This window comes from Ascaphus truei, chromosome 13 (genome assembly GCF_040206685.1).
Source record: "Ascaphus truei isolate aAscTru1 chromosome 13, aAscTru1.hap1, whole genome shotgun sequence".
NCBI classification, from domain to species: Eukaryota; Metazoa; Chordata; class Amphibia; order Anura; family Ascaphidae; genus Ascaphus; species Ascaphus truei.
The window spans coordinates 16,457,190-16,475,968 of NC_134495.1; the positions used below are offsets into that span (position 1 = coordinate 16,457,190).

General features: G+C 42.1%; 1 protein-coding gene across 1 annotated transcript; it reads left to right on the forward strand.

Moving 5' to 3' along the window:
• Nucleotides 1-1,272: 1,272 nt before the first annotated feature.
• SLC15A4 (solute carrier family 15 member 4) lies at nucleotides 1,273-18,017 on the forward strand. The gene is made up of 8 exons (XM_075568701.1): nucleotides 1,273-2,234; nucleotides 5,752-6,047; nucleotides 8,359-8,527; nucleotides 8,772-8,843; nucleotides 12,698-12,866; nucleotides 13,407-13,562; nucleotides 14,294-14,452; nucleotides 15,471-18,017. Exons 1-8 carry the CDS (start codon nucleotides 1,680-1,682, stop codon nucleotides 15,602-15,604), a joined length of 1,710 nt encoding a protein of 569 aa, XP_075424816.1. The 5' UTR covers nucleotides 1,273-1,679; the 3' UTR covers nucleotides 15,605-18,017.
• The last annotated feature ends 762 nt before the right edge of the window (nucleotides 18,018-18,779 follow it).

Below are 18,779 nucleotides of genomic sequence, written 5' to 3' on the forward strand. Positions count from 1 at the left end.
TTGTTCGGTCTTATTTCAGAGCCGGGTAAATAAGGGGCTTGTTTAGCAACAGGATAAAATATTGTTCAACCTTACTGTAACCAGGGGTGCGCAAACATTACCCCCATGCGAGTCAACTTTCGTTTTCAAGTATGCCTTGGGCACAAAGTAATGTTAACAACATTACAAGTTACAGGTTCAAACAGGTTTAAAGTAGGAAACGGACAAACTCTTCAAGGAACTTAGAGAAGTTGTGCATTTCAGAAACTGGTAAATTGTGTTATTTGTTATTTATATGATTACATACATTGTACCAGACGTTGGGTCAGGTGATCGGTACAAGAAGGAAGACCGACCAGATAGTTTATTGAACCTTGGAACCATAAGCAGGTTTCTGGAGGCAGATCTGAGGCGTGTACAGTGTCTGTGTACAGTGCGGGTGAGAGGCCTGCTCAGAAAATCAGGTAACTTGTCCAGAAAGTATCTGAAGGTGAGAAGGCAAATCTGTACCTAGCATTTGGACTAAAGGGATAGCCAACATAGTTCAGTTAGTATATCACAATGGTGGGCATTGAAGTTGCGTAATATGATAAAACGGCATATTGAGTTATAAAGAATGTCAAGTTTGCTGACGTGCATTTTGGGGGCAGCACCATATACTATATATGCTAATAATATATGTCTCCAGTCAATAATTAGCATTAGTATCTGCTGTGCAATAACCACACAATATATACTAACTATAATAATATACAAATACATAATGATTGAGTATGTACCCTGCCACCAGGTTAAGTTAAACCTTTTGCAGCCCGAGGGGGCACCAACGCATTTTTTAGCTCCAAGGCAGCAAAAAGATTAACAATATTGTAATAATATTGCTGATATTAATACAATAAGTAATACTAACAGTTATGGCTCTTTAGTGCAGGGCACACTTTTATTTAAAGAAGTAACAACGATAACATATAGTACAGCACACCTATAAATCACAGTGCAGAGATACACACACACACACACACACACACACACACACACACACACACACACACACACACACACACACACACACACACACACACACACACACACACACACACACACACACACACACACACACACACACACACACAGAGCCCCTCCTGCTCTTTAACTCTGCCCCACAGCACGTGCAGTGTCTGTGTACGTCCAGAACACAACATGACAGGAACGTCATGCGGCTGGCAGCGCCTGCAGCCAATCAGCAGCCGTGGTCCAGGCGCAAGGCAGCCAATCAACACATAAATCCAGGTCAAGTGGGCGGGGGCTGTGTCCGGGCGTCACGAGTTGTTTCGGAGGGGGAAGTTGAACGAAGCAGCCGCTCTCGGTTCTTGTCTCCCCCCTGTTTGGAAGTTTCCCCGGTGAGAGGGGACGTTGCTATTGGACAGTGGAGGGTCGCGAGACCGGGTAGAACCCCAGAACTCCCGCCTTTTTACGCCACTTCAGCGCCGGCTGCCGGAGGGTGCGGCTCGGATACGTTTCCTGGGGACCTGTGCCCACAGGTATCGGTCATAGCCAGGCGCAGGGGTCACCGAGGAGCCTGTTGGATTGAAGGGGTCTTTTAGGACCCCCCCACCTTGTCCTAGCCCCACACTTCATGGCGACCCACCTGTTGTAACCGGCCCCTCATCCTTGTCCGCCTCTCTGCATACCCCCTCACCATGGAAGGGCGCGACACTAGCGAGCGAGCCCCGTTGTTGGGCAGCCCGGCCTCCACCTCCGTGTTCGCCGGCCGCCGCCTGGCCTGCGCCGCCGTGCTGCTGACCGAGCTGCTGGAGCGGGTGGCCTTCTACGGGGTCACCTCCAACCTGGTGCTGTTCCTCAACGGGCCGCCTTACCACTGGGAGGGGACCCAGGCCAGCCAGGCCCTGCTGGTGTTTATGGGCATCACCTACCTGGTGTCTCCCTTCGCGGGTTGGCTGGCGGACGCCCTGCTGGGCCGCTTCTGCACCATCCTCCTCAGCATGGTGCTCTACCTGCTGGGCATGCTCGCCTTCCCCATGATCACCTACCCTCTGACCCGGGCCGGCTTCTGCAGGGACATCCCCATTGCGACGGTGGAGAACTGTACGACGGTCAATGGGTCTAGCACCGTGGTGCCCTGTACCGGCTCGGTGCCGCCGTACTGCGCCCCGGTGGTCTTCGTGGGACTGGCCATTGTGGGGCTGGGGGTTGGTTCGGTGAAGGCCAACATCACCCCGTTCGGAGCTGATCAGGTATACCCGGAATACAGCCGTGCGTGTGTGTGTGTGTGTGTGTGTGTGTGTATCTATCTCTAATCAGGTATACCCGGAATACAGGTGTGTGTGTGTGTGTGTGTGTGTATGTGTATCTCTCTCTAATCAGGTATACCCGGAATACAGCCCTGCACGTGTATGTGTGTGTATCTATCTCTAATCAGGTATACCCGGAATGCAGAGCCCTGCACATTATCATTATATCCCTATCTCTCTGATCCGATACACATGCAATGCAGGTGTCTGTGCAAAATAGAGATCACATATATCCACAGTACAGAGCACTGTACCTATACTACGTACACTGTACAGTATATATACTTATACTAGAGGTACAGGGCTCTGTACTCTGGTTATAACGGATCAGTTTTAAAAAAAAATATATCTTTCTCTGACCCTTATATGCAGAGTACAGAGACCTGTACCTATACTATGTATGTAGCTGATCATGCACAGATATCATATAGGTAGTAAAGTAGGAGTGAAATACAGAAATTGAAGGTATGTGTATATATAGATATATTACACGCACTAGTATAGAGATGGAATTTAGTTGCAACGAAACCATCGTGCATAGCTGCTGTGATATGTAATCAGTATTTGTGAGATCAATGGGTATATTTTATATAATGCTTATGAAAGTGTCTTTACCTGGCAGCTGGCGCTCTCCCTAATTTTAACCAGCAACGATTTTCTCCCAGATCACAAGGATTTGGAAGATGCTGGTATATTTGGGTGATCAGGTACAGCCAGGAGTGCTGGAACTATTTTTTTGGGGTGGGTGTGGTGCACATACAACATCTGTAACATACAATGTATCAATCCATAAACCTGGGGGTTGGCTGCAGAACCCCCCAACGTCTAGTTCTTGTCCCATATATAATACAGAGCTAAACTGTTTAATACGAGAGATTACAGTAAAACTGATAATCAAATGACCATTGTGTTACCGGTCTCTTACAATGAAGTGGGTCAATCAACGTGTTTGTGTTGTGGCTTAATAGATGCACTATACTGTATATAGTACAAAGGCTTGTAGAACGGTTGGTCCAAATGTTAATCGTGTGGAAGATCACCATACTCTATTAGCTTGGTCAGAAGTGGCCAACTCCAGTCCTCAAGGACCACCAACAGGTCAGGGTTAAGGATATCCCTGCTTCAGTATATGTGGACTGGAGTTGGCCACCCCTAAGCTATGTCCTCCTCCATCATAACATGTCTTTGGATCTTAATATTCTTACCACTTTAATTGCCAGTGTTGCTCTACTTCCTGGACATTTAAACGGTTGTCCAATGGGAAGCCACAATGATGTAGCTGCTTTTGTGGTTTTGATTACCTTAAGTTCAATTTGGCATTAAGTGGGTGAGAGGTCACTTTCTCACATCTGACTTGAGAAGACAATTACGTATGACATTAGGCATTTAGTTAGTTCCTGAGATCTAAAATGTTAGTACATAATGGTTATAGAGTAATGGTTATGACATTAGGCATTTAGTTAGTTCCTGAGATCTAAAATGTTAGTACATAATGGTTATAGAGAAATGGTTATATAGCAAACAAAATGGAGTCCCCCCTGATATATACATTATCACTGAAAGACTAGGAAATCACTGACAACTAAACCAGTAAGTACCTTGGGACCCCCCTGAGCAGGAGGGGGATTGTTGCTTTTATAGGGCTCCAGAGTTTAAAACTAAAAAAGGTAATCGCAGACCACAGTTTGAGTGCTCCTAATATAATGAACCTGACTGCTGGAGGGGAGGGGGGGGGGGGGAACTAAAATTTCTAAAAAGGAAGGTCACAGCCATTGAAAATGTTGCATCTTTTAAAAAGACCTTTGAACCTTAAACACTTCACTTGAACTTGTGCACACCGCAGATTTGCATTATGTGACAACAGAGACATTCTCTCATCTTTCCACAGTGGGTGAATTTAGTTAGCCTGCTCTTAAAGTCAAAAAATTGGTTTTAAAACCTGTGGGTTTTGTTTTTCATCACAATTTTATATATTTATTAATATTCTGGCAAACAAGTGCATGACTTCATGAAACTAAAATAAAGTTGATCTAAGGGCATCATGGCACATGATGCTGACTCTGGGATTATAAAGGAGGAATTTCAGTCATAAGATGTTTTCCAATAACAAGACTGTTATTTATAGTGATCGGTAAATGATTTTTTGAGTCATAAGTGTGAACTGTGAGATATGCATATGAGCGTAATATATTATCTAGATGTTTTTTGCAGCTAATACTGTAGTTTTAGTTTTAAAATGTACACAAGCATGGATTATTTATTTTTTATTTTACTTTAGAACAAACTCTGCACTTAAACTAATGTTGCATCCAGGTAATGTACAGCAATACAAAAATAAAAGTATCGCATGCATCTTAGGCCTCGTTCAGGGTGCCTGCTTCGCGACGTGCGTGCGCAAGTTCGAAACAAAGTATTTAAAGTAAATGGCAGTTGTCAGGGTAGAAGCTACCCTGTCGTCGAAGTATGTAGTTGACACTTGCTACAGTTTGCATAAACTCACGTTATTTTTTCAAGCTGCTGCAGCGTCACTGGTACTTCGGCAGCCAAACAAATCATTTTCAAGATTGATTTGAACAGTGCAACACCCATCCCTAAGCTGAGGTCTGTAGACCCGCCTCCTCAACGCTAGCAAAGGTCTGCTGGGGGTGATGTGCACATATCGCCCATCAGACGGACGCGTGCCCTCCACCTCCTGTCTCTGCCACTCTGAACGAGGCCTTATATAAACAGGGCTGGGTGTCAAAATGTCAATGAGTATTACAAATCTACAACAGTTAAAATACATTAAGAAAAATGATAATGGAGCACAAAGCTTAGGGTGAGTCCCCGCTGACGCTGACCGCGCTCATGCTTGAGTGGTAACGTCACCAACTCTTCAAGCATGAGCGTTCTGCTGTCCCGCAAACATTTTAGAGCGGGGGTGTGGCTATGAAGGGAGGGGGCGTGTCATTGGCTGGATTGTCTCAATTCTCCCCCCCTTCCAAAAATGGCAATTAAAAACATTTGTGCAAAAAACAAGAAAAAAACCTCTCCTTCCCCACCTCCCCCTCCGCCTCCCTTCTACCTCTCTGTTTCTCTCCCCTCCCTTCCACCTCTCTCCACTCTGGCTATTCTGCGCCTCTCTCCCCATTGGTCAGGACAGGGTCATGTGACCCTGCTCTCTGCTCCAGTCACTCTCGTCTCGCCACGCCCCATGCTTGGGAGAGCGTGCGTGCCCGCACATGAGCGTGCGCACAGTGTGAGCGTGGATGGGAGGATTACCAGTCGCAGGTAACCGCTCCAAGTGCGGTCAGCGCAAGCGGGGGACACAGCCTTAAGCGACAAGTCTGCAGTCGGATCTCTGCAGATTTTTGAAGAAAAGCTGCGTCACTTAATAAAAGTTAATGCGTTGGCTTCCAAGTGTAACTGTTTTTATCTTCATTACATCTACTAGCCATTCTCATTTCCTCTGTCTTTTTAGGTGAAAGATCGTGGGCCAGAGGCAACGCGAAGATTTTTTAACTGGTTCTACTGGAGCATTAACTTGGGAGCAATAATATCTCTTGGTGGCATTGCATATGTTCAACAAAATGTTGGCTTCCTCCCTGGATACATCATCCCTACAGTGTGTATTGGGGTTTCATTTCTGGTGTTCTTGTGTGGACAGACATTCTTTGTTACAAAGACTCCGGATGGCAGCGCCTTCACTGATCTCTTTAAGATCCTGGCATACACCTGCTGTTCGCGGAAGCATTCTGTTGAACACACGAGAAACACGTATGTATGCTGCTACTTTTTTACTTTTAGTGTGTTTTTTTTTTTTATTAACATGTTATTAGTATGATCTGATTTATTTTCAAAACTGGCCTATTGTACAGAACTATTTCATGAGTAGAATGAATGTTAACATAAAATGCACAGCATATATTATTGGTAAATACCGTATCTCCTCGATTGTAAGACGCACCATCTATTTGGCCCTTAAAATCAAGGAAAATTACTTTTTCACTTACCATGTTTCAGGAGAGGTCCCATGTCAGCGGAGGATGAAGCGGGCGGTGGTGGCAGGAGAGGTCCCACGTCAGCAGATGGTTGAAGATGGACAGTGTGCGGCGGCAGGACAAGTCTCAAGTCTGCAGGTGAATGAAGATAAGACAGCGGGCGTGCGGTGGCGGCAGGAGATCATAATAGCAGCAGAGCTGAGCAGGAACAGAGCAGCATAGGGGAACGACTGGGGAGGAGCGCACTGTAACCGGAAGTCAGAAACTGGTCAACTTCCGGTGTTAGTTTGCACCTCCCCAGTCGTTCCCCTATGCCGCTTTTCTCAGCTCTCCTGCTATTATGATCTCCTGCCGCACTGCCACCGCATGCACGCCCGCAGTCTTATCTTCATTCACCTGCAGACTTGGCACCTTTCCTGCCGCCACCGCACTCCTGCCGCTGTCCATCTTCAACCATCTGCAGACGTGGGACCTCTTCTGCTGCCGCATGCTTCATCCTCCGCTGATATGGGACCTCTCCTGAAACATGGTAAGTGAAAGAGGGGGTTAGTACTGTAGGCACTTTTTTTTTTCTTTTAATTTTTTTAATACATTGATTTTAAGATGCACCCCGATTTCAGACATGTGAAAATCAGAAAAAGGGTGCGTCTTAGAATCGAGGAAATAAAGTAGGTACTATTTTTTTTATTTTTAATTTTAAATGTCCTACTGTAAAACTCCAGGTTTTTTGTTTTGTTTCCCCAATACATTAGTCTGACTGGGATGATACAATCTTAAACCAAATTCAAGCACTTGGTTATAATCTAACTGGCTTCCCTGAACAAATCTATCGATGCTAACAGCAAGGGTTTCCCCCCCCAATTACCCAGATGATATCCCTCAAACATGGCGGTGTAATTAGTTCAGTGGGTCTAGGATGGATTCCCCCCCCCCCCCTGTTGTAAGCTAAACCCTCTCCCTATCTTTGACACTCAATCCTAAAATCAAGAGGTGATTTCTTTTTTTTAGTACATTGTGTATTAATTACAAGGCCCTCACAGATAAACAGAAATACCTGATGTGCTTGAATTCAAGAGACCCAAAGAAAAGGAATTTTTTTTTTTTTTAACAGGATGCAAATAAGCAAGTCTTTAGGCATGATTGAATCTTTCTAATCTAAGGCCGCATCCAGGGTGATAGACAGTGTACTTGGATCGGAGCATGTACATGTGAGCGTGGGTAGGCGCGATACGTGCAAACACAAAATGTTGTCTTTGTCGCGCGATCGGCCTGTCACGTGCGTGATTCAGCCAATGAGGATGAACCGCTCACGTGGCGTCACTGACCCTCTTCCCCCCCCCCCCCCCCCACGCGCGCAACTAGCTAGCCAGGAATCGCTAGAGTGCCTGACGTCATGGCGTACCAGCGTGCTCGCTTTCACCCTGGACGAGGCCCAAGACTACACACAAATTGTCCAATTGATTTCAACGCAAATTTTTGGCCGGGGGGGAAAAAATATGGGCGCTTCAGGCAAAGAATAAGGTTAATGATGATATTATCATTGTTGCAAATTAAGGAAGACTGTAATGGGAATGGCTCTGAGCTAGATAACAATGTAATAAGAATCATTGACAATTGTGCAAAATGTTGAAGAAAAAGTTTGGAATGTTACTCTTCAGTGTGAGCCTTTAAACTATGTGTCTTGGTTGAACAGTTGTTAGTCCTATTAGCCGGCTGGATTTTGGTGCCATAGCACCGAGCCCCGCGCTTAAAGGCCCTGCACCCTTCCCCCACAACAATGAAACTGATTGCTGGGAGAGAGGACAGGGCCTCTGTAACTGGCACTTACCTGTCTGGCGGCATCTCCTCCTTTCAGCGTACCGGTGCCACGATTTCACATGGCGTCACGTTGTCATGGCAACGCGACTCTGCATGGCATCGCTTTGCCATGTCAACGCAATGGCGTACTGACGCTGCGATGTGGTGCTCTCATGTCTGAGGAGGAGATGTGACTGGACCAGGTCGGAGGCCTGCGAAAGTACAAGCCAGCCCTGTAACATTTCTTTGTTGCTTATCATTTTCTCTTTTCTATTCTTGAATGTTAATAGCCAGGGCAATGGTTTACATCAACAACGGCATCCCCAAAGTATTCTGGACATGGCCAAGTCTTCACGTGGAGGTCCCTTCAGAGAAGATAAAGTAGAAGATGTTAAAGCCCTTGTAAAGATAATTCCGGTCTTTTTGGCACTCATTCCCTACTGGACTGTATATTTTCAGGTTTGTATCATCAATACTAGACCACTTGTGACTTTTGAATCTCTTTATTGCTAACAACGTGTAATAGTTTGCACACACTACCATGCACAAATGTACAATTCCATTTGTAATCATTTTTGGGTCCGTTTTTATATTGAGTATTTGACAGTCCAGATCATAAACATATGGGATGCATTAATTTTTATTGTAGTTATTTATTTTAAACGGAATTAATTTGTGACTTAAAAAAAATGTTTCTTTTTAGATGCAGACTACATATGTCCTTCAGAGTCTTCATTTGAAAATCCCACAGTTATTGAATAACAAAGACCACACGGTAGGCATTTCTAAAAAATGTTACGTGTTTGTTAATAATGTATTCTACAATATTTATTAGACTTATTTTTGTATGAACTGTCATTTGGGTATGGCCAGCCTAAGTGGATTTTTTTTTTTTGTTTGTCTTTTTATTGTTCTCTTAAGAGAACTAACAATAGTTTCATATCTGTTACTAATGGATAAGTTTGAGTTTATCCATTAGTGATGTTGCAATCTCTTTTTTTTACTTTCAAGGTGTAGTTACTTTTTTTTAAATTGTACATACTGTTGCTAAAATAACTTTATTAAAGAAGTCTGCTTCCTTTCTAAAAAAATTATGAATTTTAACTGGGGGTTCCCCTAGGACTAAACTGCGCTACTTGCTTCGGGGACCTCCAGGTTCTCAAAGTACTTTCATGTTTAGTTGTGCCAGTGCAGTGGTTTACAATCCTTTTTTTAGTTAAGGAACCCTATAATTATAACCCGTGTTTAAATACACCACCAGTGTTTACCACCCCTTCAGGAAGATCAAAATGGCTGCCAATTCTTGTTGGGCCCGCAGGCCAATAGGAAGCCTCAACATTACACAGCGGATGTTGCGACTTTTTGGACGAAAGTTTAAATGTCCAGGATGAAGTAACACTAACTGCTAGTAAGAATTTCTGAAGCAAGGGCAGTCCCCAGAGCTGAAAATAGCACAGTTCATCTCCAGAAGACCCTAGCCCCTGGTTCAAATAATTTTTAAAAGAAACACAAAATATAGAAAAGTGTAAAAGCAAACAATGCATCTTTAGATTATTGGTATGTGCATAGAACGTAAAGTACAAAGCCTATAGCATTTACAACTAGGTATTCTAGTTCGATGCCCAACACCACTGTAATTTAGTCCCTATTCGTCATGAGGATATCTTGATACAGCTACTGATAAAATTATAAGAGATTGGACATGGAGGTAATGAGTACTTCAGTATTGGATGATACACTTTTTTTTATGTATTTATTTTTTATTCCGACTAACGAGATTATAAAACAAGCTTTCGAGAGCTCTTCTCTCATCCTCAGGTCAGCGATACTGATCTTACAAAGATTCCATGAGATTAAGACAGATGTAAAGACCGAAAGAAAAACAAGATACTGTAGTCATCTAAGGCAGATGATGCAGAGATAGAATAAACAAACATGGCTATAAGTGGATGAAAGGGGCACTGAGACACCAGATCCTACATAATTGGCCATGTGCATGGGGCTGGGATGCACAGGGAGGGAAATGATTGTAGCAGGGTGAAAAATTACACACAATTTATGGTATCGGGTTAAAAACCCAATATCGGCATTACCTCTTGTTTTAGTGTCGGTGTATTATTTTGAAAACAAAAAAACTGTGTTGTGCTCAGCAAAATAAACAAGCCTGTGAAGAAATCTAATAGTTCCGATAGAGATTTCCCATGAGGTATCAATTGGTTTATGTAGGTAGGTACAAAAAAACGCTTGGCTGGAAAACCTCACAAATCACTGCAGTAAAGGTTTAACACATCCAATGTGTGTCCAGAAAGAACAGCGTAAATCTGACCATACCTTACTTCAGCCATCAGGAGGTATGAGGGGCACAGTACTTTGTAGTCATATTTGGACTCTCTTCATAAGTGCACCATCCTGACATTGCCCCTTGCGTCCTAGGGTTCCTGTGTGTGCCATCCGTTTGTAGAAATTGCAGGAAAGTGAATGGAGAAAAACCAAGCACGAACAATGGAACAGCCATAAATATATAATTATTTATTGGTCATAGAGAGAACGGAGGGAGATGCCTCTGTTTTTTGTCTAACCAATAAATATATATTTATGGGAACGCACGCTCTGTATATTGTTTCTGGCTGTAACATTGTTAGTGCTCCGTTCCTCTTCATTCACTTTTTTTTTCTATTGTCATTTTTGGTTCAAATTAGTTCTTTTAAACATTTAATTTAGGATTTTGGTGTTTAAATCATTTATGTAATGATCTGGCTGTGAGAAGTGGTGTCCCACTGGAGTGCAGTATCTTCCTTCGTGGTGTCTGTGTAGGTTCCTTCTGGTTTGAAGTTTTGGGCTGGTGTCACCAATGTAACATTCTTCGTAACATTTGCTTCATTGAATTCAATCTATCCATCTATAAATACCACATTCCTTGATGTTCAGCAAAATGTTCCTTTGACCTTGAATGTTCTGTTTGTGACTGGTTCTGAGATTTTGGCATGTTTGTAGCGTGTGCTGCATGGTCTTGTTAACAGCATCCATGGTGAAATGGAACTCTTGCTGCATATCCTTTAGGTTGTTAACCTTGTGCTTTCCTACTTTATCACAACATCAGCTAGATCTCGCTCTGACATTTGCTTCTTAAGCTTAACATTTTACAAAATGTCTCAACCTTCTAGTACAGGAAGGCCCCGCTTCTCGGCAATCCGGCGGTACCAAGAAGGGGGCCGCCATTGTTGCGCATGTGCAGATCGCGCCGGTCCAGGATCGCGCATGCGCAGAATGAGGGGCGTTGCCAAAGTTTCGCATGCGTAGAACAGCACATTGCCGGTCTGCGCATGCGCACAAAACGAAAATCGCCGGATCCGCTTTCCGGCGATTTTTGCTTTGTGGCGTGTCCTTGGAATCCGCCGCATAACTGGGGGCCTGCTGTATATCAATCTAGCCTATAACCATTAGTTGTAGCGAGGCAGAATGCTAAAATGCAGCTTCTCATCCTTTCTTCTACGGTCAGAACCCAATGAAATATGTAAAATACCTATGACACCCCTACTTATATTTATGCCATGCATTATGTAAAGGAAAAATCAATATTTTCATAGATTTGTTGGTAGCATTTTACAAAGTGTATATATAATTTTTCCTCTGCTTTCTCCCCCCCCCCCTTTCTGATTTCAATAAATTCTCATGACAAACTAGTGCCAGGGTGTTCAACTCCGGGCCACAAACAGGTCCGGTTTTAAGCATATTCCAGCTTTAGCACAAGTGTCTGTCATTGACCGAGCCACTTGTGCTGAAGCAGGGATATCCTGAAAAGCTGAGCTGTTGGTGGCCCTTAATGATTAGAGTTGAGCACTAGGACTTTATGGCAGCTGGTTGAGAATTGTTGCTTTGAAGTCTCATTGTAGCTGGCATTTTCTACAATAGCTCTGATCATGAACTGGCTTAATGTCCCTAATTATAGATTGTGGTATGTGAATAAGTCCTGCCATGGGGCATTGGTTCCTCTTTCTATTTCATATAACTCATCCTTTTTTTTTTTTTTTTTTTTTTAACTCCAAAAACTCCCTTAGTGTACTTTTTTTCTTTTGCCGTTGGTAACCACAGCTAGATTTTGAAGGTGTTGACCACCTAGAAAATGAAATGCATTTTAGAAATTAAAGAGCATTGTGCATTATTTTTGTTCTCTACTGTACCAGTCTTCCTTAATGTTGCTACATTGACAAATTGATCCATTTTTATAACTTGAAAGTGATGTCTTATGATATAATACAACTCCAAGGAAACTTCTCACCATCTGCAATTGGATCTGTCGCACTCTCTCCTCTGATGGCACAAAACTACTTGTACCGTACCATACCATGCCTTGATAGTTGTACATATTGGTATAGTTGTTTAGGAAGTTCCCATGCCTAGTGTATGTAGCCAGTTGAGACCCCATGGAGAAGCAGAGAACTCTGAAGGAGCAACACTTATCATTTTGTTCTGCAGACTCCATACGGCATAAGGGATGGTGCTTTCCTCCAGGTTAAAGGCTCCATTCTTGTTGCACCATATATGATCAGGAAAGGGGATTTGGGGATCATAGCTATAGTACTGGTCACTAAAATAGTAATATTCCTAATATACACCTCTATATTGCAGTTCCCAGCAGCGTGGCTTACCATGTTTGACGCAGTGCTTATTTTGATCCTGATACCATTAAAGGATAAGTTGGTGGACCCTATCTTAAAGAGGAAAGGCTTGCTGCCATCACCCCTCAAGAGAATTGCTGTCGGCATGTTTTTTGTAATGTGTTCTGTAGTAGCCGCAGGTAAGATATACATTTTTGATTTATTCGTAATTGCTGTCTAAATTCTTTATTTTCAAGCTCTGACTGGACCATATTACTCATTCCAATTACATTGTATAAATAGAAAATAAGTATTGATGGGGAAATAGCCCAATGTATAATAGTGGGTAAAACCCCAGTTTTACCACTTATTTTATTTTTTAAGCTTGGGCAGCTCTGTCCCTCTTGAAATGTTGCTACTTGTTGGTATTGTTCTGGAAAAACAGAGTTTAGAATATGGGGCGGTAGTTGCATCCGTGAAGCACCATCTTCGGGCCTAAGGCTATGGCCCCAGTGCTCTCTACTGCACGCGTGCCTGGCAGACATACCCTTATTCTATAAAGTGCTATAGCGCCGATTCAGTACTACTGCATGGAAAGCCCCATTGCTTTTATCAATGGGGCTTTCCTTATCTAGCATCGGATCTCTTTATAGACTTAAGTACTAGTTATGTTTGTATGAAATGTGCCATACTAAACTTTGCTATATTTATAAAAATGTATCTTCCTATCTTTTATCCAGGGATCCTGGAAAGTAAAAGATTAGAAATTGTGAAGCAGGATAAAATAATCCAGAAGATTGGAACAGTCACTTATTACGCTGCTGATTTGGCGGTGTGGTGGCAACTTCCCCAGTATATTCTCATTGGCATTAGTGAAATATTTGCAAGCATAGCTGGTAAGTACGTTTTTGGGTTTTATTTAAAAAATGTATTCACTTTATCCTAAATGCATGGCGCCTAAAAAGGAAAGTCTAATCTATATTCATTTATTTATTTATTTATTTTAAATTGTGGTCGCCTGATGCCCAGGAAAAACCCTGGTTACCGGGACATTTGTAATTTTGTTTTTGATGCCATAAAATTATGAATATGGCATTGGACAGCAAGCATGTCCACTGGGGTCACCAATAAAAAATCTTTCACAGCCATATCTTATACTCCCGTTTGTACTGTGGACCCTAGCTACACCCTGAGAACACAGCTCTCGGATGTGGGGGGATACCGGATGTTGGGATCTCCAATTCACGTAAACTTAAAAATGATCTTGATGGCTGTTTAAATGAAATGTGTTATCTTCACCTATCTTAGTCACAATTGATCAGTATTAAATAAATCTGCCCATTAACTTGTTCACGCTCACAGATCTCTTAATGCCTTGGTTCGTGTCCTTACCAATATTCTTTCCATAATTTTCCCATTGGTGTCAGTTGAACAGCACTTTAAAGACTTGGTTTCCACACTTGAACGGCCAACCTTCCTTGTTGGGTAAACTGGAACCACAAAGTGTGTTACCTACAGTACATAGTAGGAGTGTATCCTTGCATTGCTTTCACAATGTATGTTTTATAGTATTCCTTTTTGTTAAAACCTCACACTATCTTTACAGTCCATTTTTGTGTATCTCTAGGTCTGGAATTTGCATATTCGGCTGCACCTAAATCCATGCAGAGCGCCATTATGGGGTTATTCTTTTTCTTTTCTGGTATTGGATCTTTTGTTGGCTCTGGGCTGCTTGCTTTTGTGTCCTTTCCTGCAATTGGATGGATGAGTAGTCATACAGATCAAGGTGAGTTAGCACACAAATAATTTGCCTTGCAAAATAGAGATTGTAGTACCTTTTCAACCTTTGCCAGAATTGGCATGAGTCATGGTAGTCTTCTGTATGGTATTGTCCAAACAGCACACTAATCTAGAAGGCACGGGAACAAAATGCTTTTTATTTGAAAAGCTACGAAAGCGACCATGTTATTAGTTCAAGAAAATGCTTGATATAAATTATTATAAAGCTAACCTGGATTGGAATTTGATGATCTAAATAGAAGGGAAGCATGCATACATAGACTCATCTTCTTAATATGGTAAATTGGCTTATAAAGGGATTGTCCATAGAGTTCAACTTCTGTTTAAAGTCTAATTGACAAGATACTCATGCTGTATTCATAGTTGGATAGGAGTGCGAGGAGCGCTCAATGCCAGGTAGAATATCCAATAACACCAAGACCACGATCCAAGGAGAATAATGTAATTTAAGATTAATAAAACTTATTGGTAATATAGCCTGCAATTATGGGTACAAACCCCCTGAAGACGGGTAGTAGTAAGCAAGAAACGCCCCCACCATCAATCTCATTGGAGGATACCCCTGTAGCAAAAAAACAATGATCACTCACTGGTGTGGCTGGATGGATGTGCGGCTTCTCAGATGAGATAGTAGGTATACAGATGATGTAAGGAGCGCACAATCCGGTAGGAGCAAGGAGAGGACCCCCAGGTAACAAAAAATATAAATTTGAGGCATCAAGACCTTAAAATCCAACACGTTTCGAACGTGTTGGTGATAAGAACGCTAACGCGTTGGATTTTAATGTCTTGATGACGCAAATTTTTTTTTTTGTTACCTGGACTGCTCTCCTTGCTCCTACCGGATCGTGCGTCCCTTACATCAGCTGTATACCTACTGTATTCATAGTTGCAACTATTTGGGCTTCAGCACTAAACATGGTATCTAAGTTGATCTGTGCAGACACTAAAGTATATATGCTGCATATTTTACTTGATCATAATTGTATTTTATTTTTTTGCAGGGAACATTAACGAATGCAATTTGAACTACTATTTCTTCCTACTGGCAGCTATCCAGGCAGCAACCCTCCTACTTTTCCTGATCATTTCTGTCAAATATGAACGCCAACAATCCAAAGCTAATGTAAAAATCTAACAGTATTTGTAAAATAAGAGCAGTTTATCACCATGGTGGTGCATCAGTTCATCTGATGGCTTGGCTAATACAGTGCCTGTAATAGTCTTCCAAAATGGACCAGTCTGCTGTCCATCTTCAGTGTAAACTGCTCCGAGTGTCATTTGAAGAGGTGGAGTGACTTTGTTTTTGAGGGTCACACACACATTGCACTACTTTCATACAGCAGGACAATCTGATTTCAAGGACATGTTGAAGACAATGTCAGTCCTGCAAGAATCTGTAAAAATGAGGCCATTGGGTGTTGGACATATATACATACACACACGATAAATTTCATCCAGGTATGTAAATAGACCTCTTTGTTGACCTAACTACCATTTTGATGGAGCGTGTAATCTTCTGGAAAGCTATTGTAGTGACGTAGATGTGAAAAGACCTCAGTAGATCGAGATTCCATGAAGGGTTCCCTCAGCTGGGAAGATATGTCTGGCATTATAGTTCTCAAAATATCATTTTTGTTTTGGCAATTCATGCTAGAACATAATTTTTTTTTTTTTTTCTTCCATCCCCTCATTTGGAGATTCCACTATCTTCCAAGAACACGGGCAATAAAGTGCTGCATGTTACATTAATGTCTTTTTTTTACTTTCCACTGGTTTTTGAGCAGAAACAAGCATTGGCTATGATTTTAGACCTAGGGTGGCCAACTCCAGTCCTCGAAGGTCACAGTCAGATTTTCAAGATCTTCTGGAATGACTGAGCCATCTGTGCTGAAGCAAGGATATCCATAATACCTGGCCTGTTGGTGGCCTTTGAGGACTGCAGTTGTCCACCCTTGATGTAGTCCTTATCAATCTAATACCACCACTGCTATGACAATTCACTCTAATATAGCAAAAAAAGGTATTTATTTTTTTTAAAGTGGAAATGGGTCAATTTATGTTCAGGAGACTTCTTTCCCTTAGGGTGGATATAACTATCAAAAAGATCAGCTCCTCTAAATAACAAATATTACTGGTCCATATGGAACAGCGTTGTAGGTTCTCAAAATTAGGTTAATACTATCTGGATAGACTAGTAATATTTGTATGCATCCTTTTTCTTGGGCAAGCAAAGTTGTGTTCAATAGAGCATTGCCAAAGTAGCCAGTTTTTTTTAATTTTTTTATTTTTGTTTTTTTGTTTAACATTTTGGAATTATGATTCCTATGCGACCACTCCATGTTTCCAGTGACCGGCACAAGAAAGAATGACAGCCTAGCTAACGTTTTGCAAAAGGTTGCGTATACTTTGCGTAATTTTCTAATTTGGTCATGCTGAAATGACTTGGATATCTGCATGATTTGGGGGGGGGGGGGGAGTGGGGGCATAAGGGGGTTCTCATGGTGCCTCTCCCATTTTCAGAGACTGAAGTGTTTTCAAAAGCAGCAGAGGTCTAGAGTATGTACCCACAATATTTTTTTAGTACAATCCATATGCACCAATAAGGGCTGTTTAGTTTCTCCCCCTCTAGTGCTGAAACTGGTACATTACTGAGCCTGTTACAGTCTTGCCAAAGAGATTTGACTATGCAGTGTGTGTGATTTGCAAATGATTTTATAAATAAAATACTGCACTAAATGTACACTTGAGTTGTAAATGCTTCATGCAGTCACAATTTGATGGCTTCTCCTAAACACTTTGCTGTTTGCAGGTTCTCTCAGTACAGGATTAAACAAACTGTTCCACAGCACAATGGCCAGTTCTCGTATTGCAATGCTGAAGATGATTAGTTGATACCGTGGCCTATTATATTTACGTTCTTTGGAGATAAATGGCAACTGTTAATGAAGCCCTTCCTTGTTTTTTTTGTTTTGTTTCAGTGAACTGGTTTATATAATATATCTGGCAAGAAATAACACATTCACTGTGACAACTTTGCATGGGGTACATATTGTTACTGTGCAGGTACTTTCTCCCTCTATTAAAAATGCTGTGAAGTTGCCTTTTTCCATCATGCTAGGAAACATGTTGCCATTCAATTAAATAGACCTGAACTCTTTACCCCCAGAAATGACTGCTTCACATTATATTTAATAGGGCCCAGTGTGCCATAAAGGAAACAAGTGTCCAAGTCAATGCACATATTATGGACGCTGTTGCATCTTATCAGTTTGTAGCAGACATTAGCACCTCGTGGATATATTGTGAATAGTGGAAATGTAGCCTACATTTCTTCTTGGAAATTGATAAATGCACTTCATTGCTGCCAAGGTTGTGAACTGCTGAAGCTTTACTTTGCACAGAATAATGTATGAAGAACTAAACTGAGAAAATACCTATTTTATCGCATTTCTATGTATTATAAACTTTCTTTTTGCTTTTTTTGAAATAGTGCCTTTTTTGTTTACATGAAAAATGTTTTAATGTGTAAATAAATGATCCAAAATGAAGTGTTCAGTTTCTCTCTGCTCTTCCCTACCCTCATTTGCTTTGAACGGTGTTGATTTCAGCTCAGTGACCCTCTGCTTCCCTCTGTAGTGGGTGCTGGTATTTGCAGCCAGGGAACTGTGTGCAAAATGGCAGTGGTTCAATGTCTGCGTCATATAGACCAATAGGAAGCTGTGGTGTCATGCCTTGCGGCTTCCTGTTGGTTCGCATGACCGGGAAATTATGTTCCAGAGATACTTAGTGTTGCTTGAAACGGGTTGGTGGGGGCCTGTGGGCTCTTTTTTGTAGCTGATGCTTTGATCCATTAAACATTTTTTTTATTCATGGGACACACTCTTGCAGTTTTTTTTTGTTTTCCCTTCCCCCCCCCCCCCCTTACTGTTTGCAGTGGTGCTCCAACTTTCCTTTGCCTGCCTGTCCAGAGATACCGGTACCCCCTACGGAGGTTAAGTATCTCTGGAAGCAGGGGGATCTTCGGAGCTGAAATGAACTTAAAAGCTCTGGTGACCCCCCCCTGCTTCAATCATGTAGTGGGGGGTGGGGGGGAACATTTGCAGGTGCTACATGGCTATTAGATTTAAGTCAGACACAGCCTAAATTTACATATATTACAGTTATGGAAAATTAGTAAGCCTGTTACAGAAAGCTTTCAATGTGGTAATGTTTTAGTTGGAGGAACCTGGCACTTCGAAATCTATTCTTTATAAATCTTGTGTCTTTAGAGACTATAGGGGAAGATACTAGCATGTGAGGTGGATTTTTTT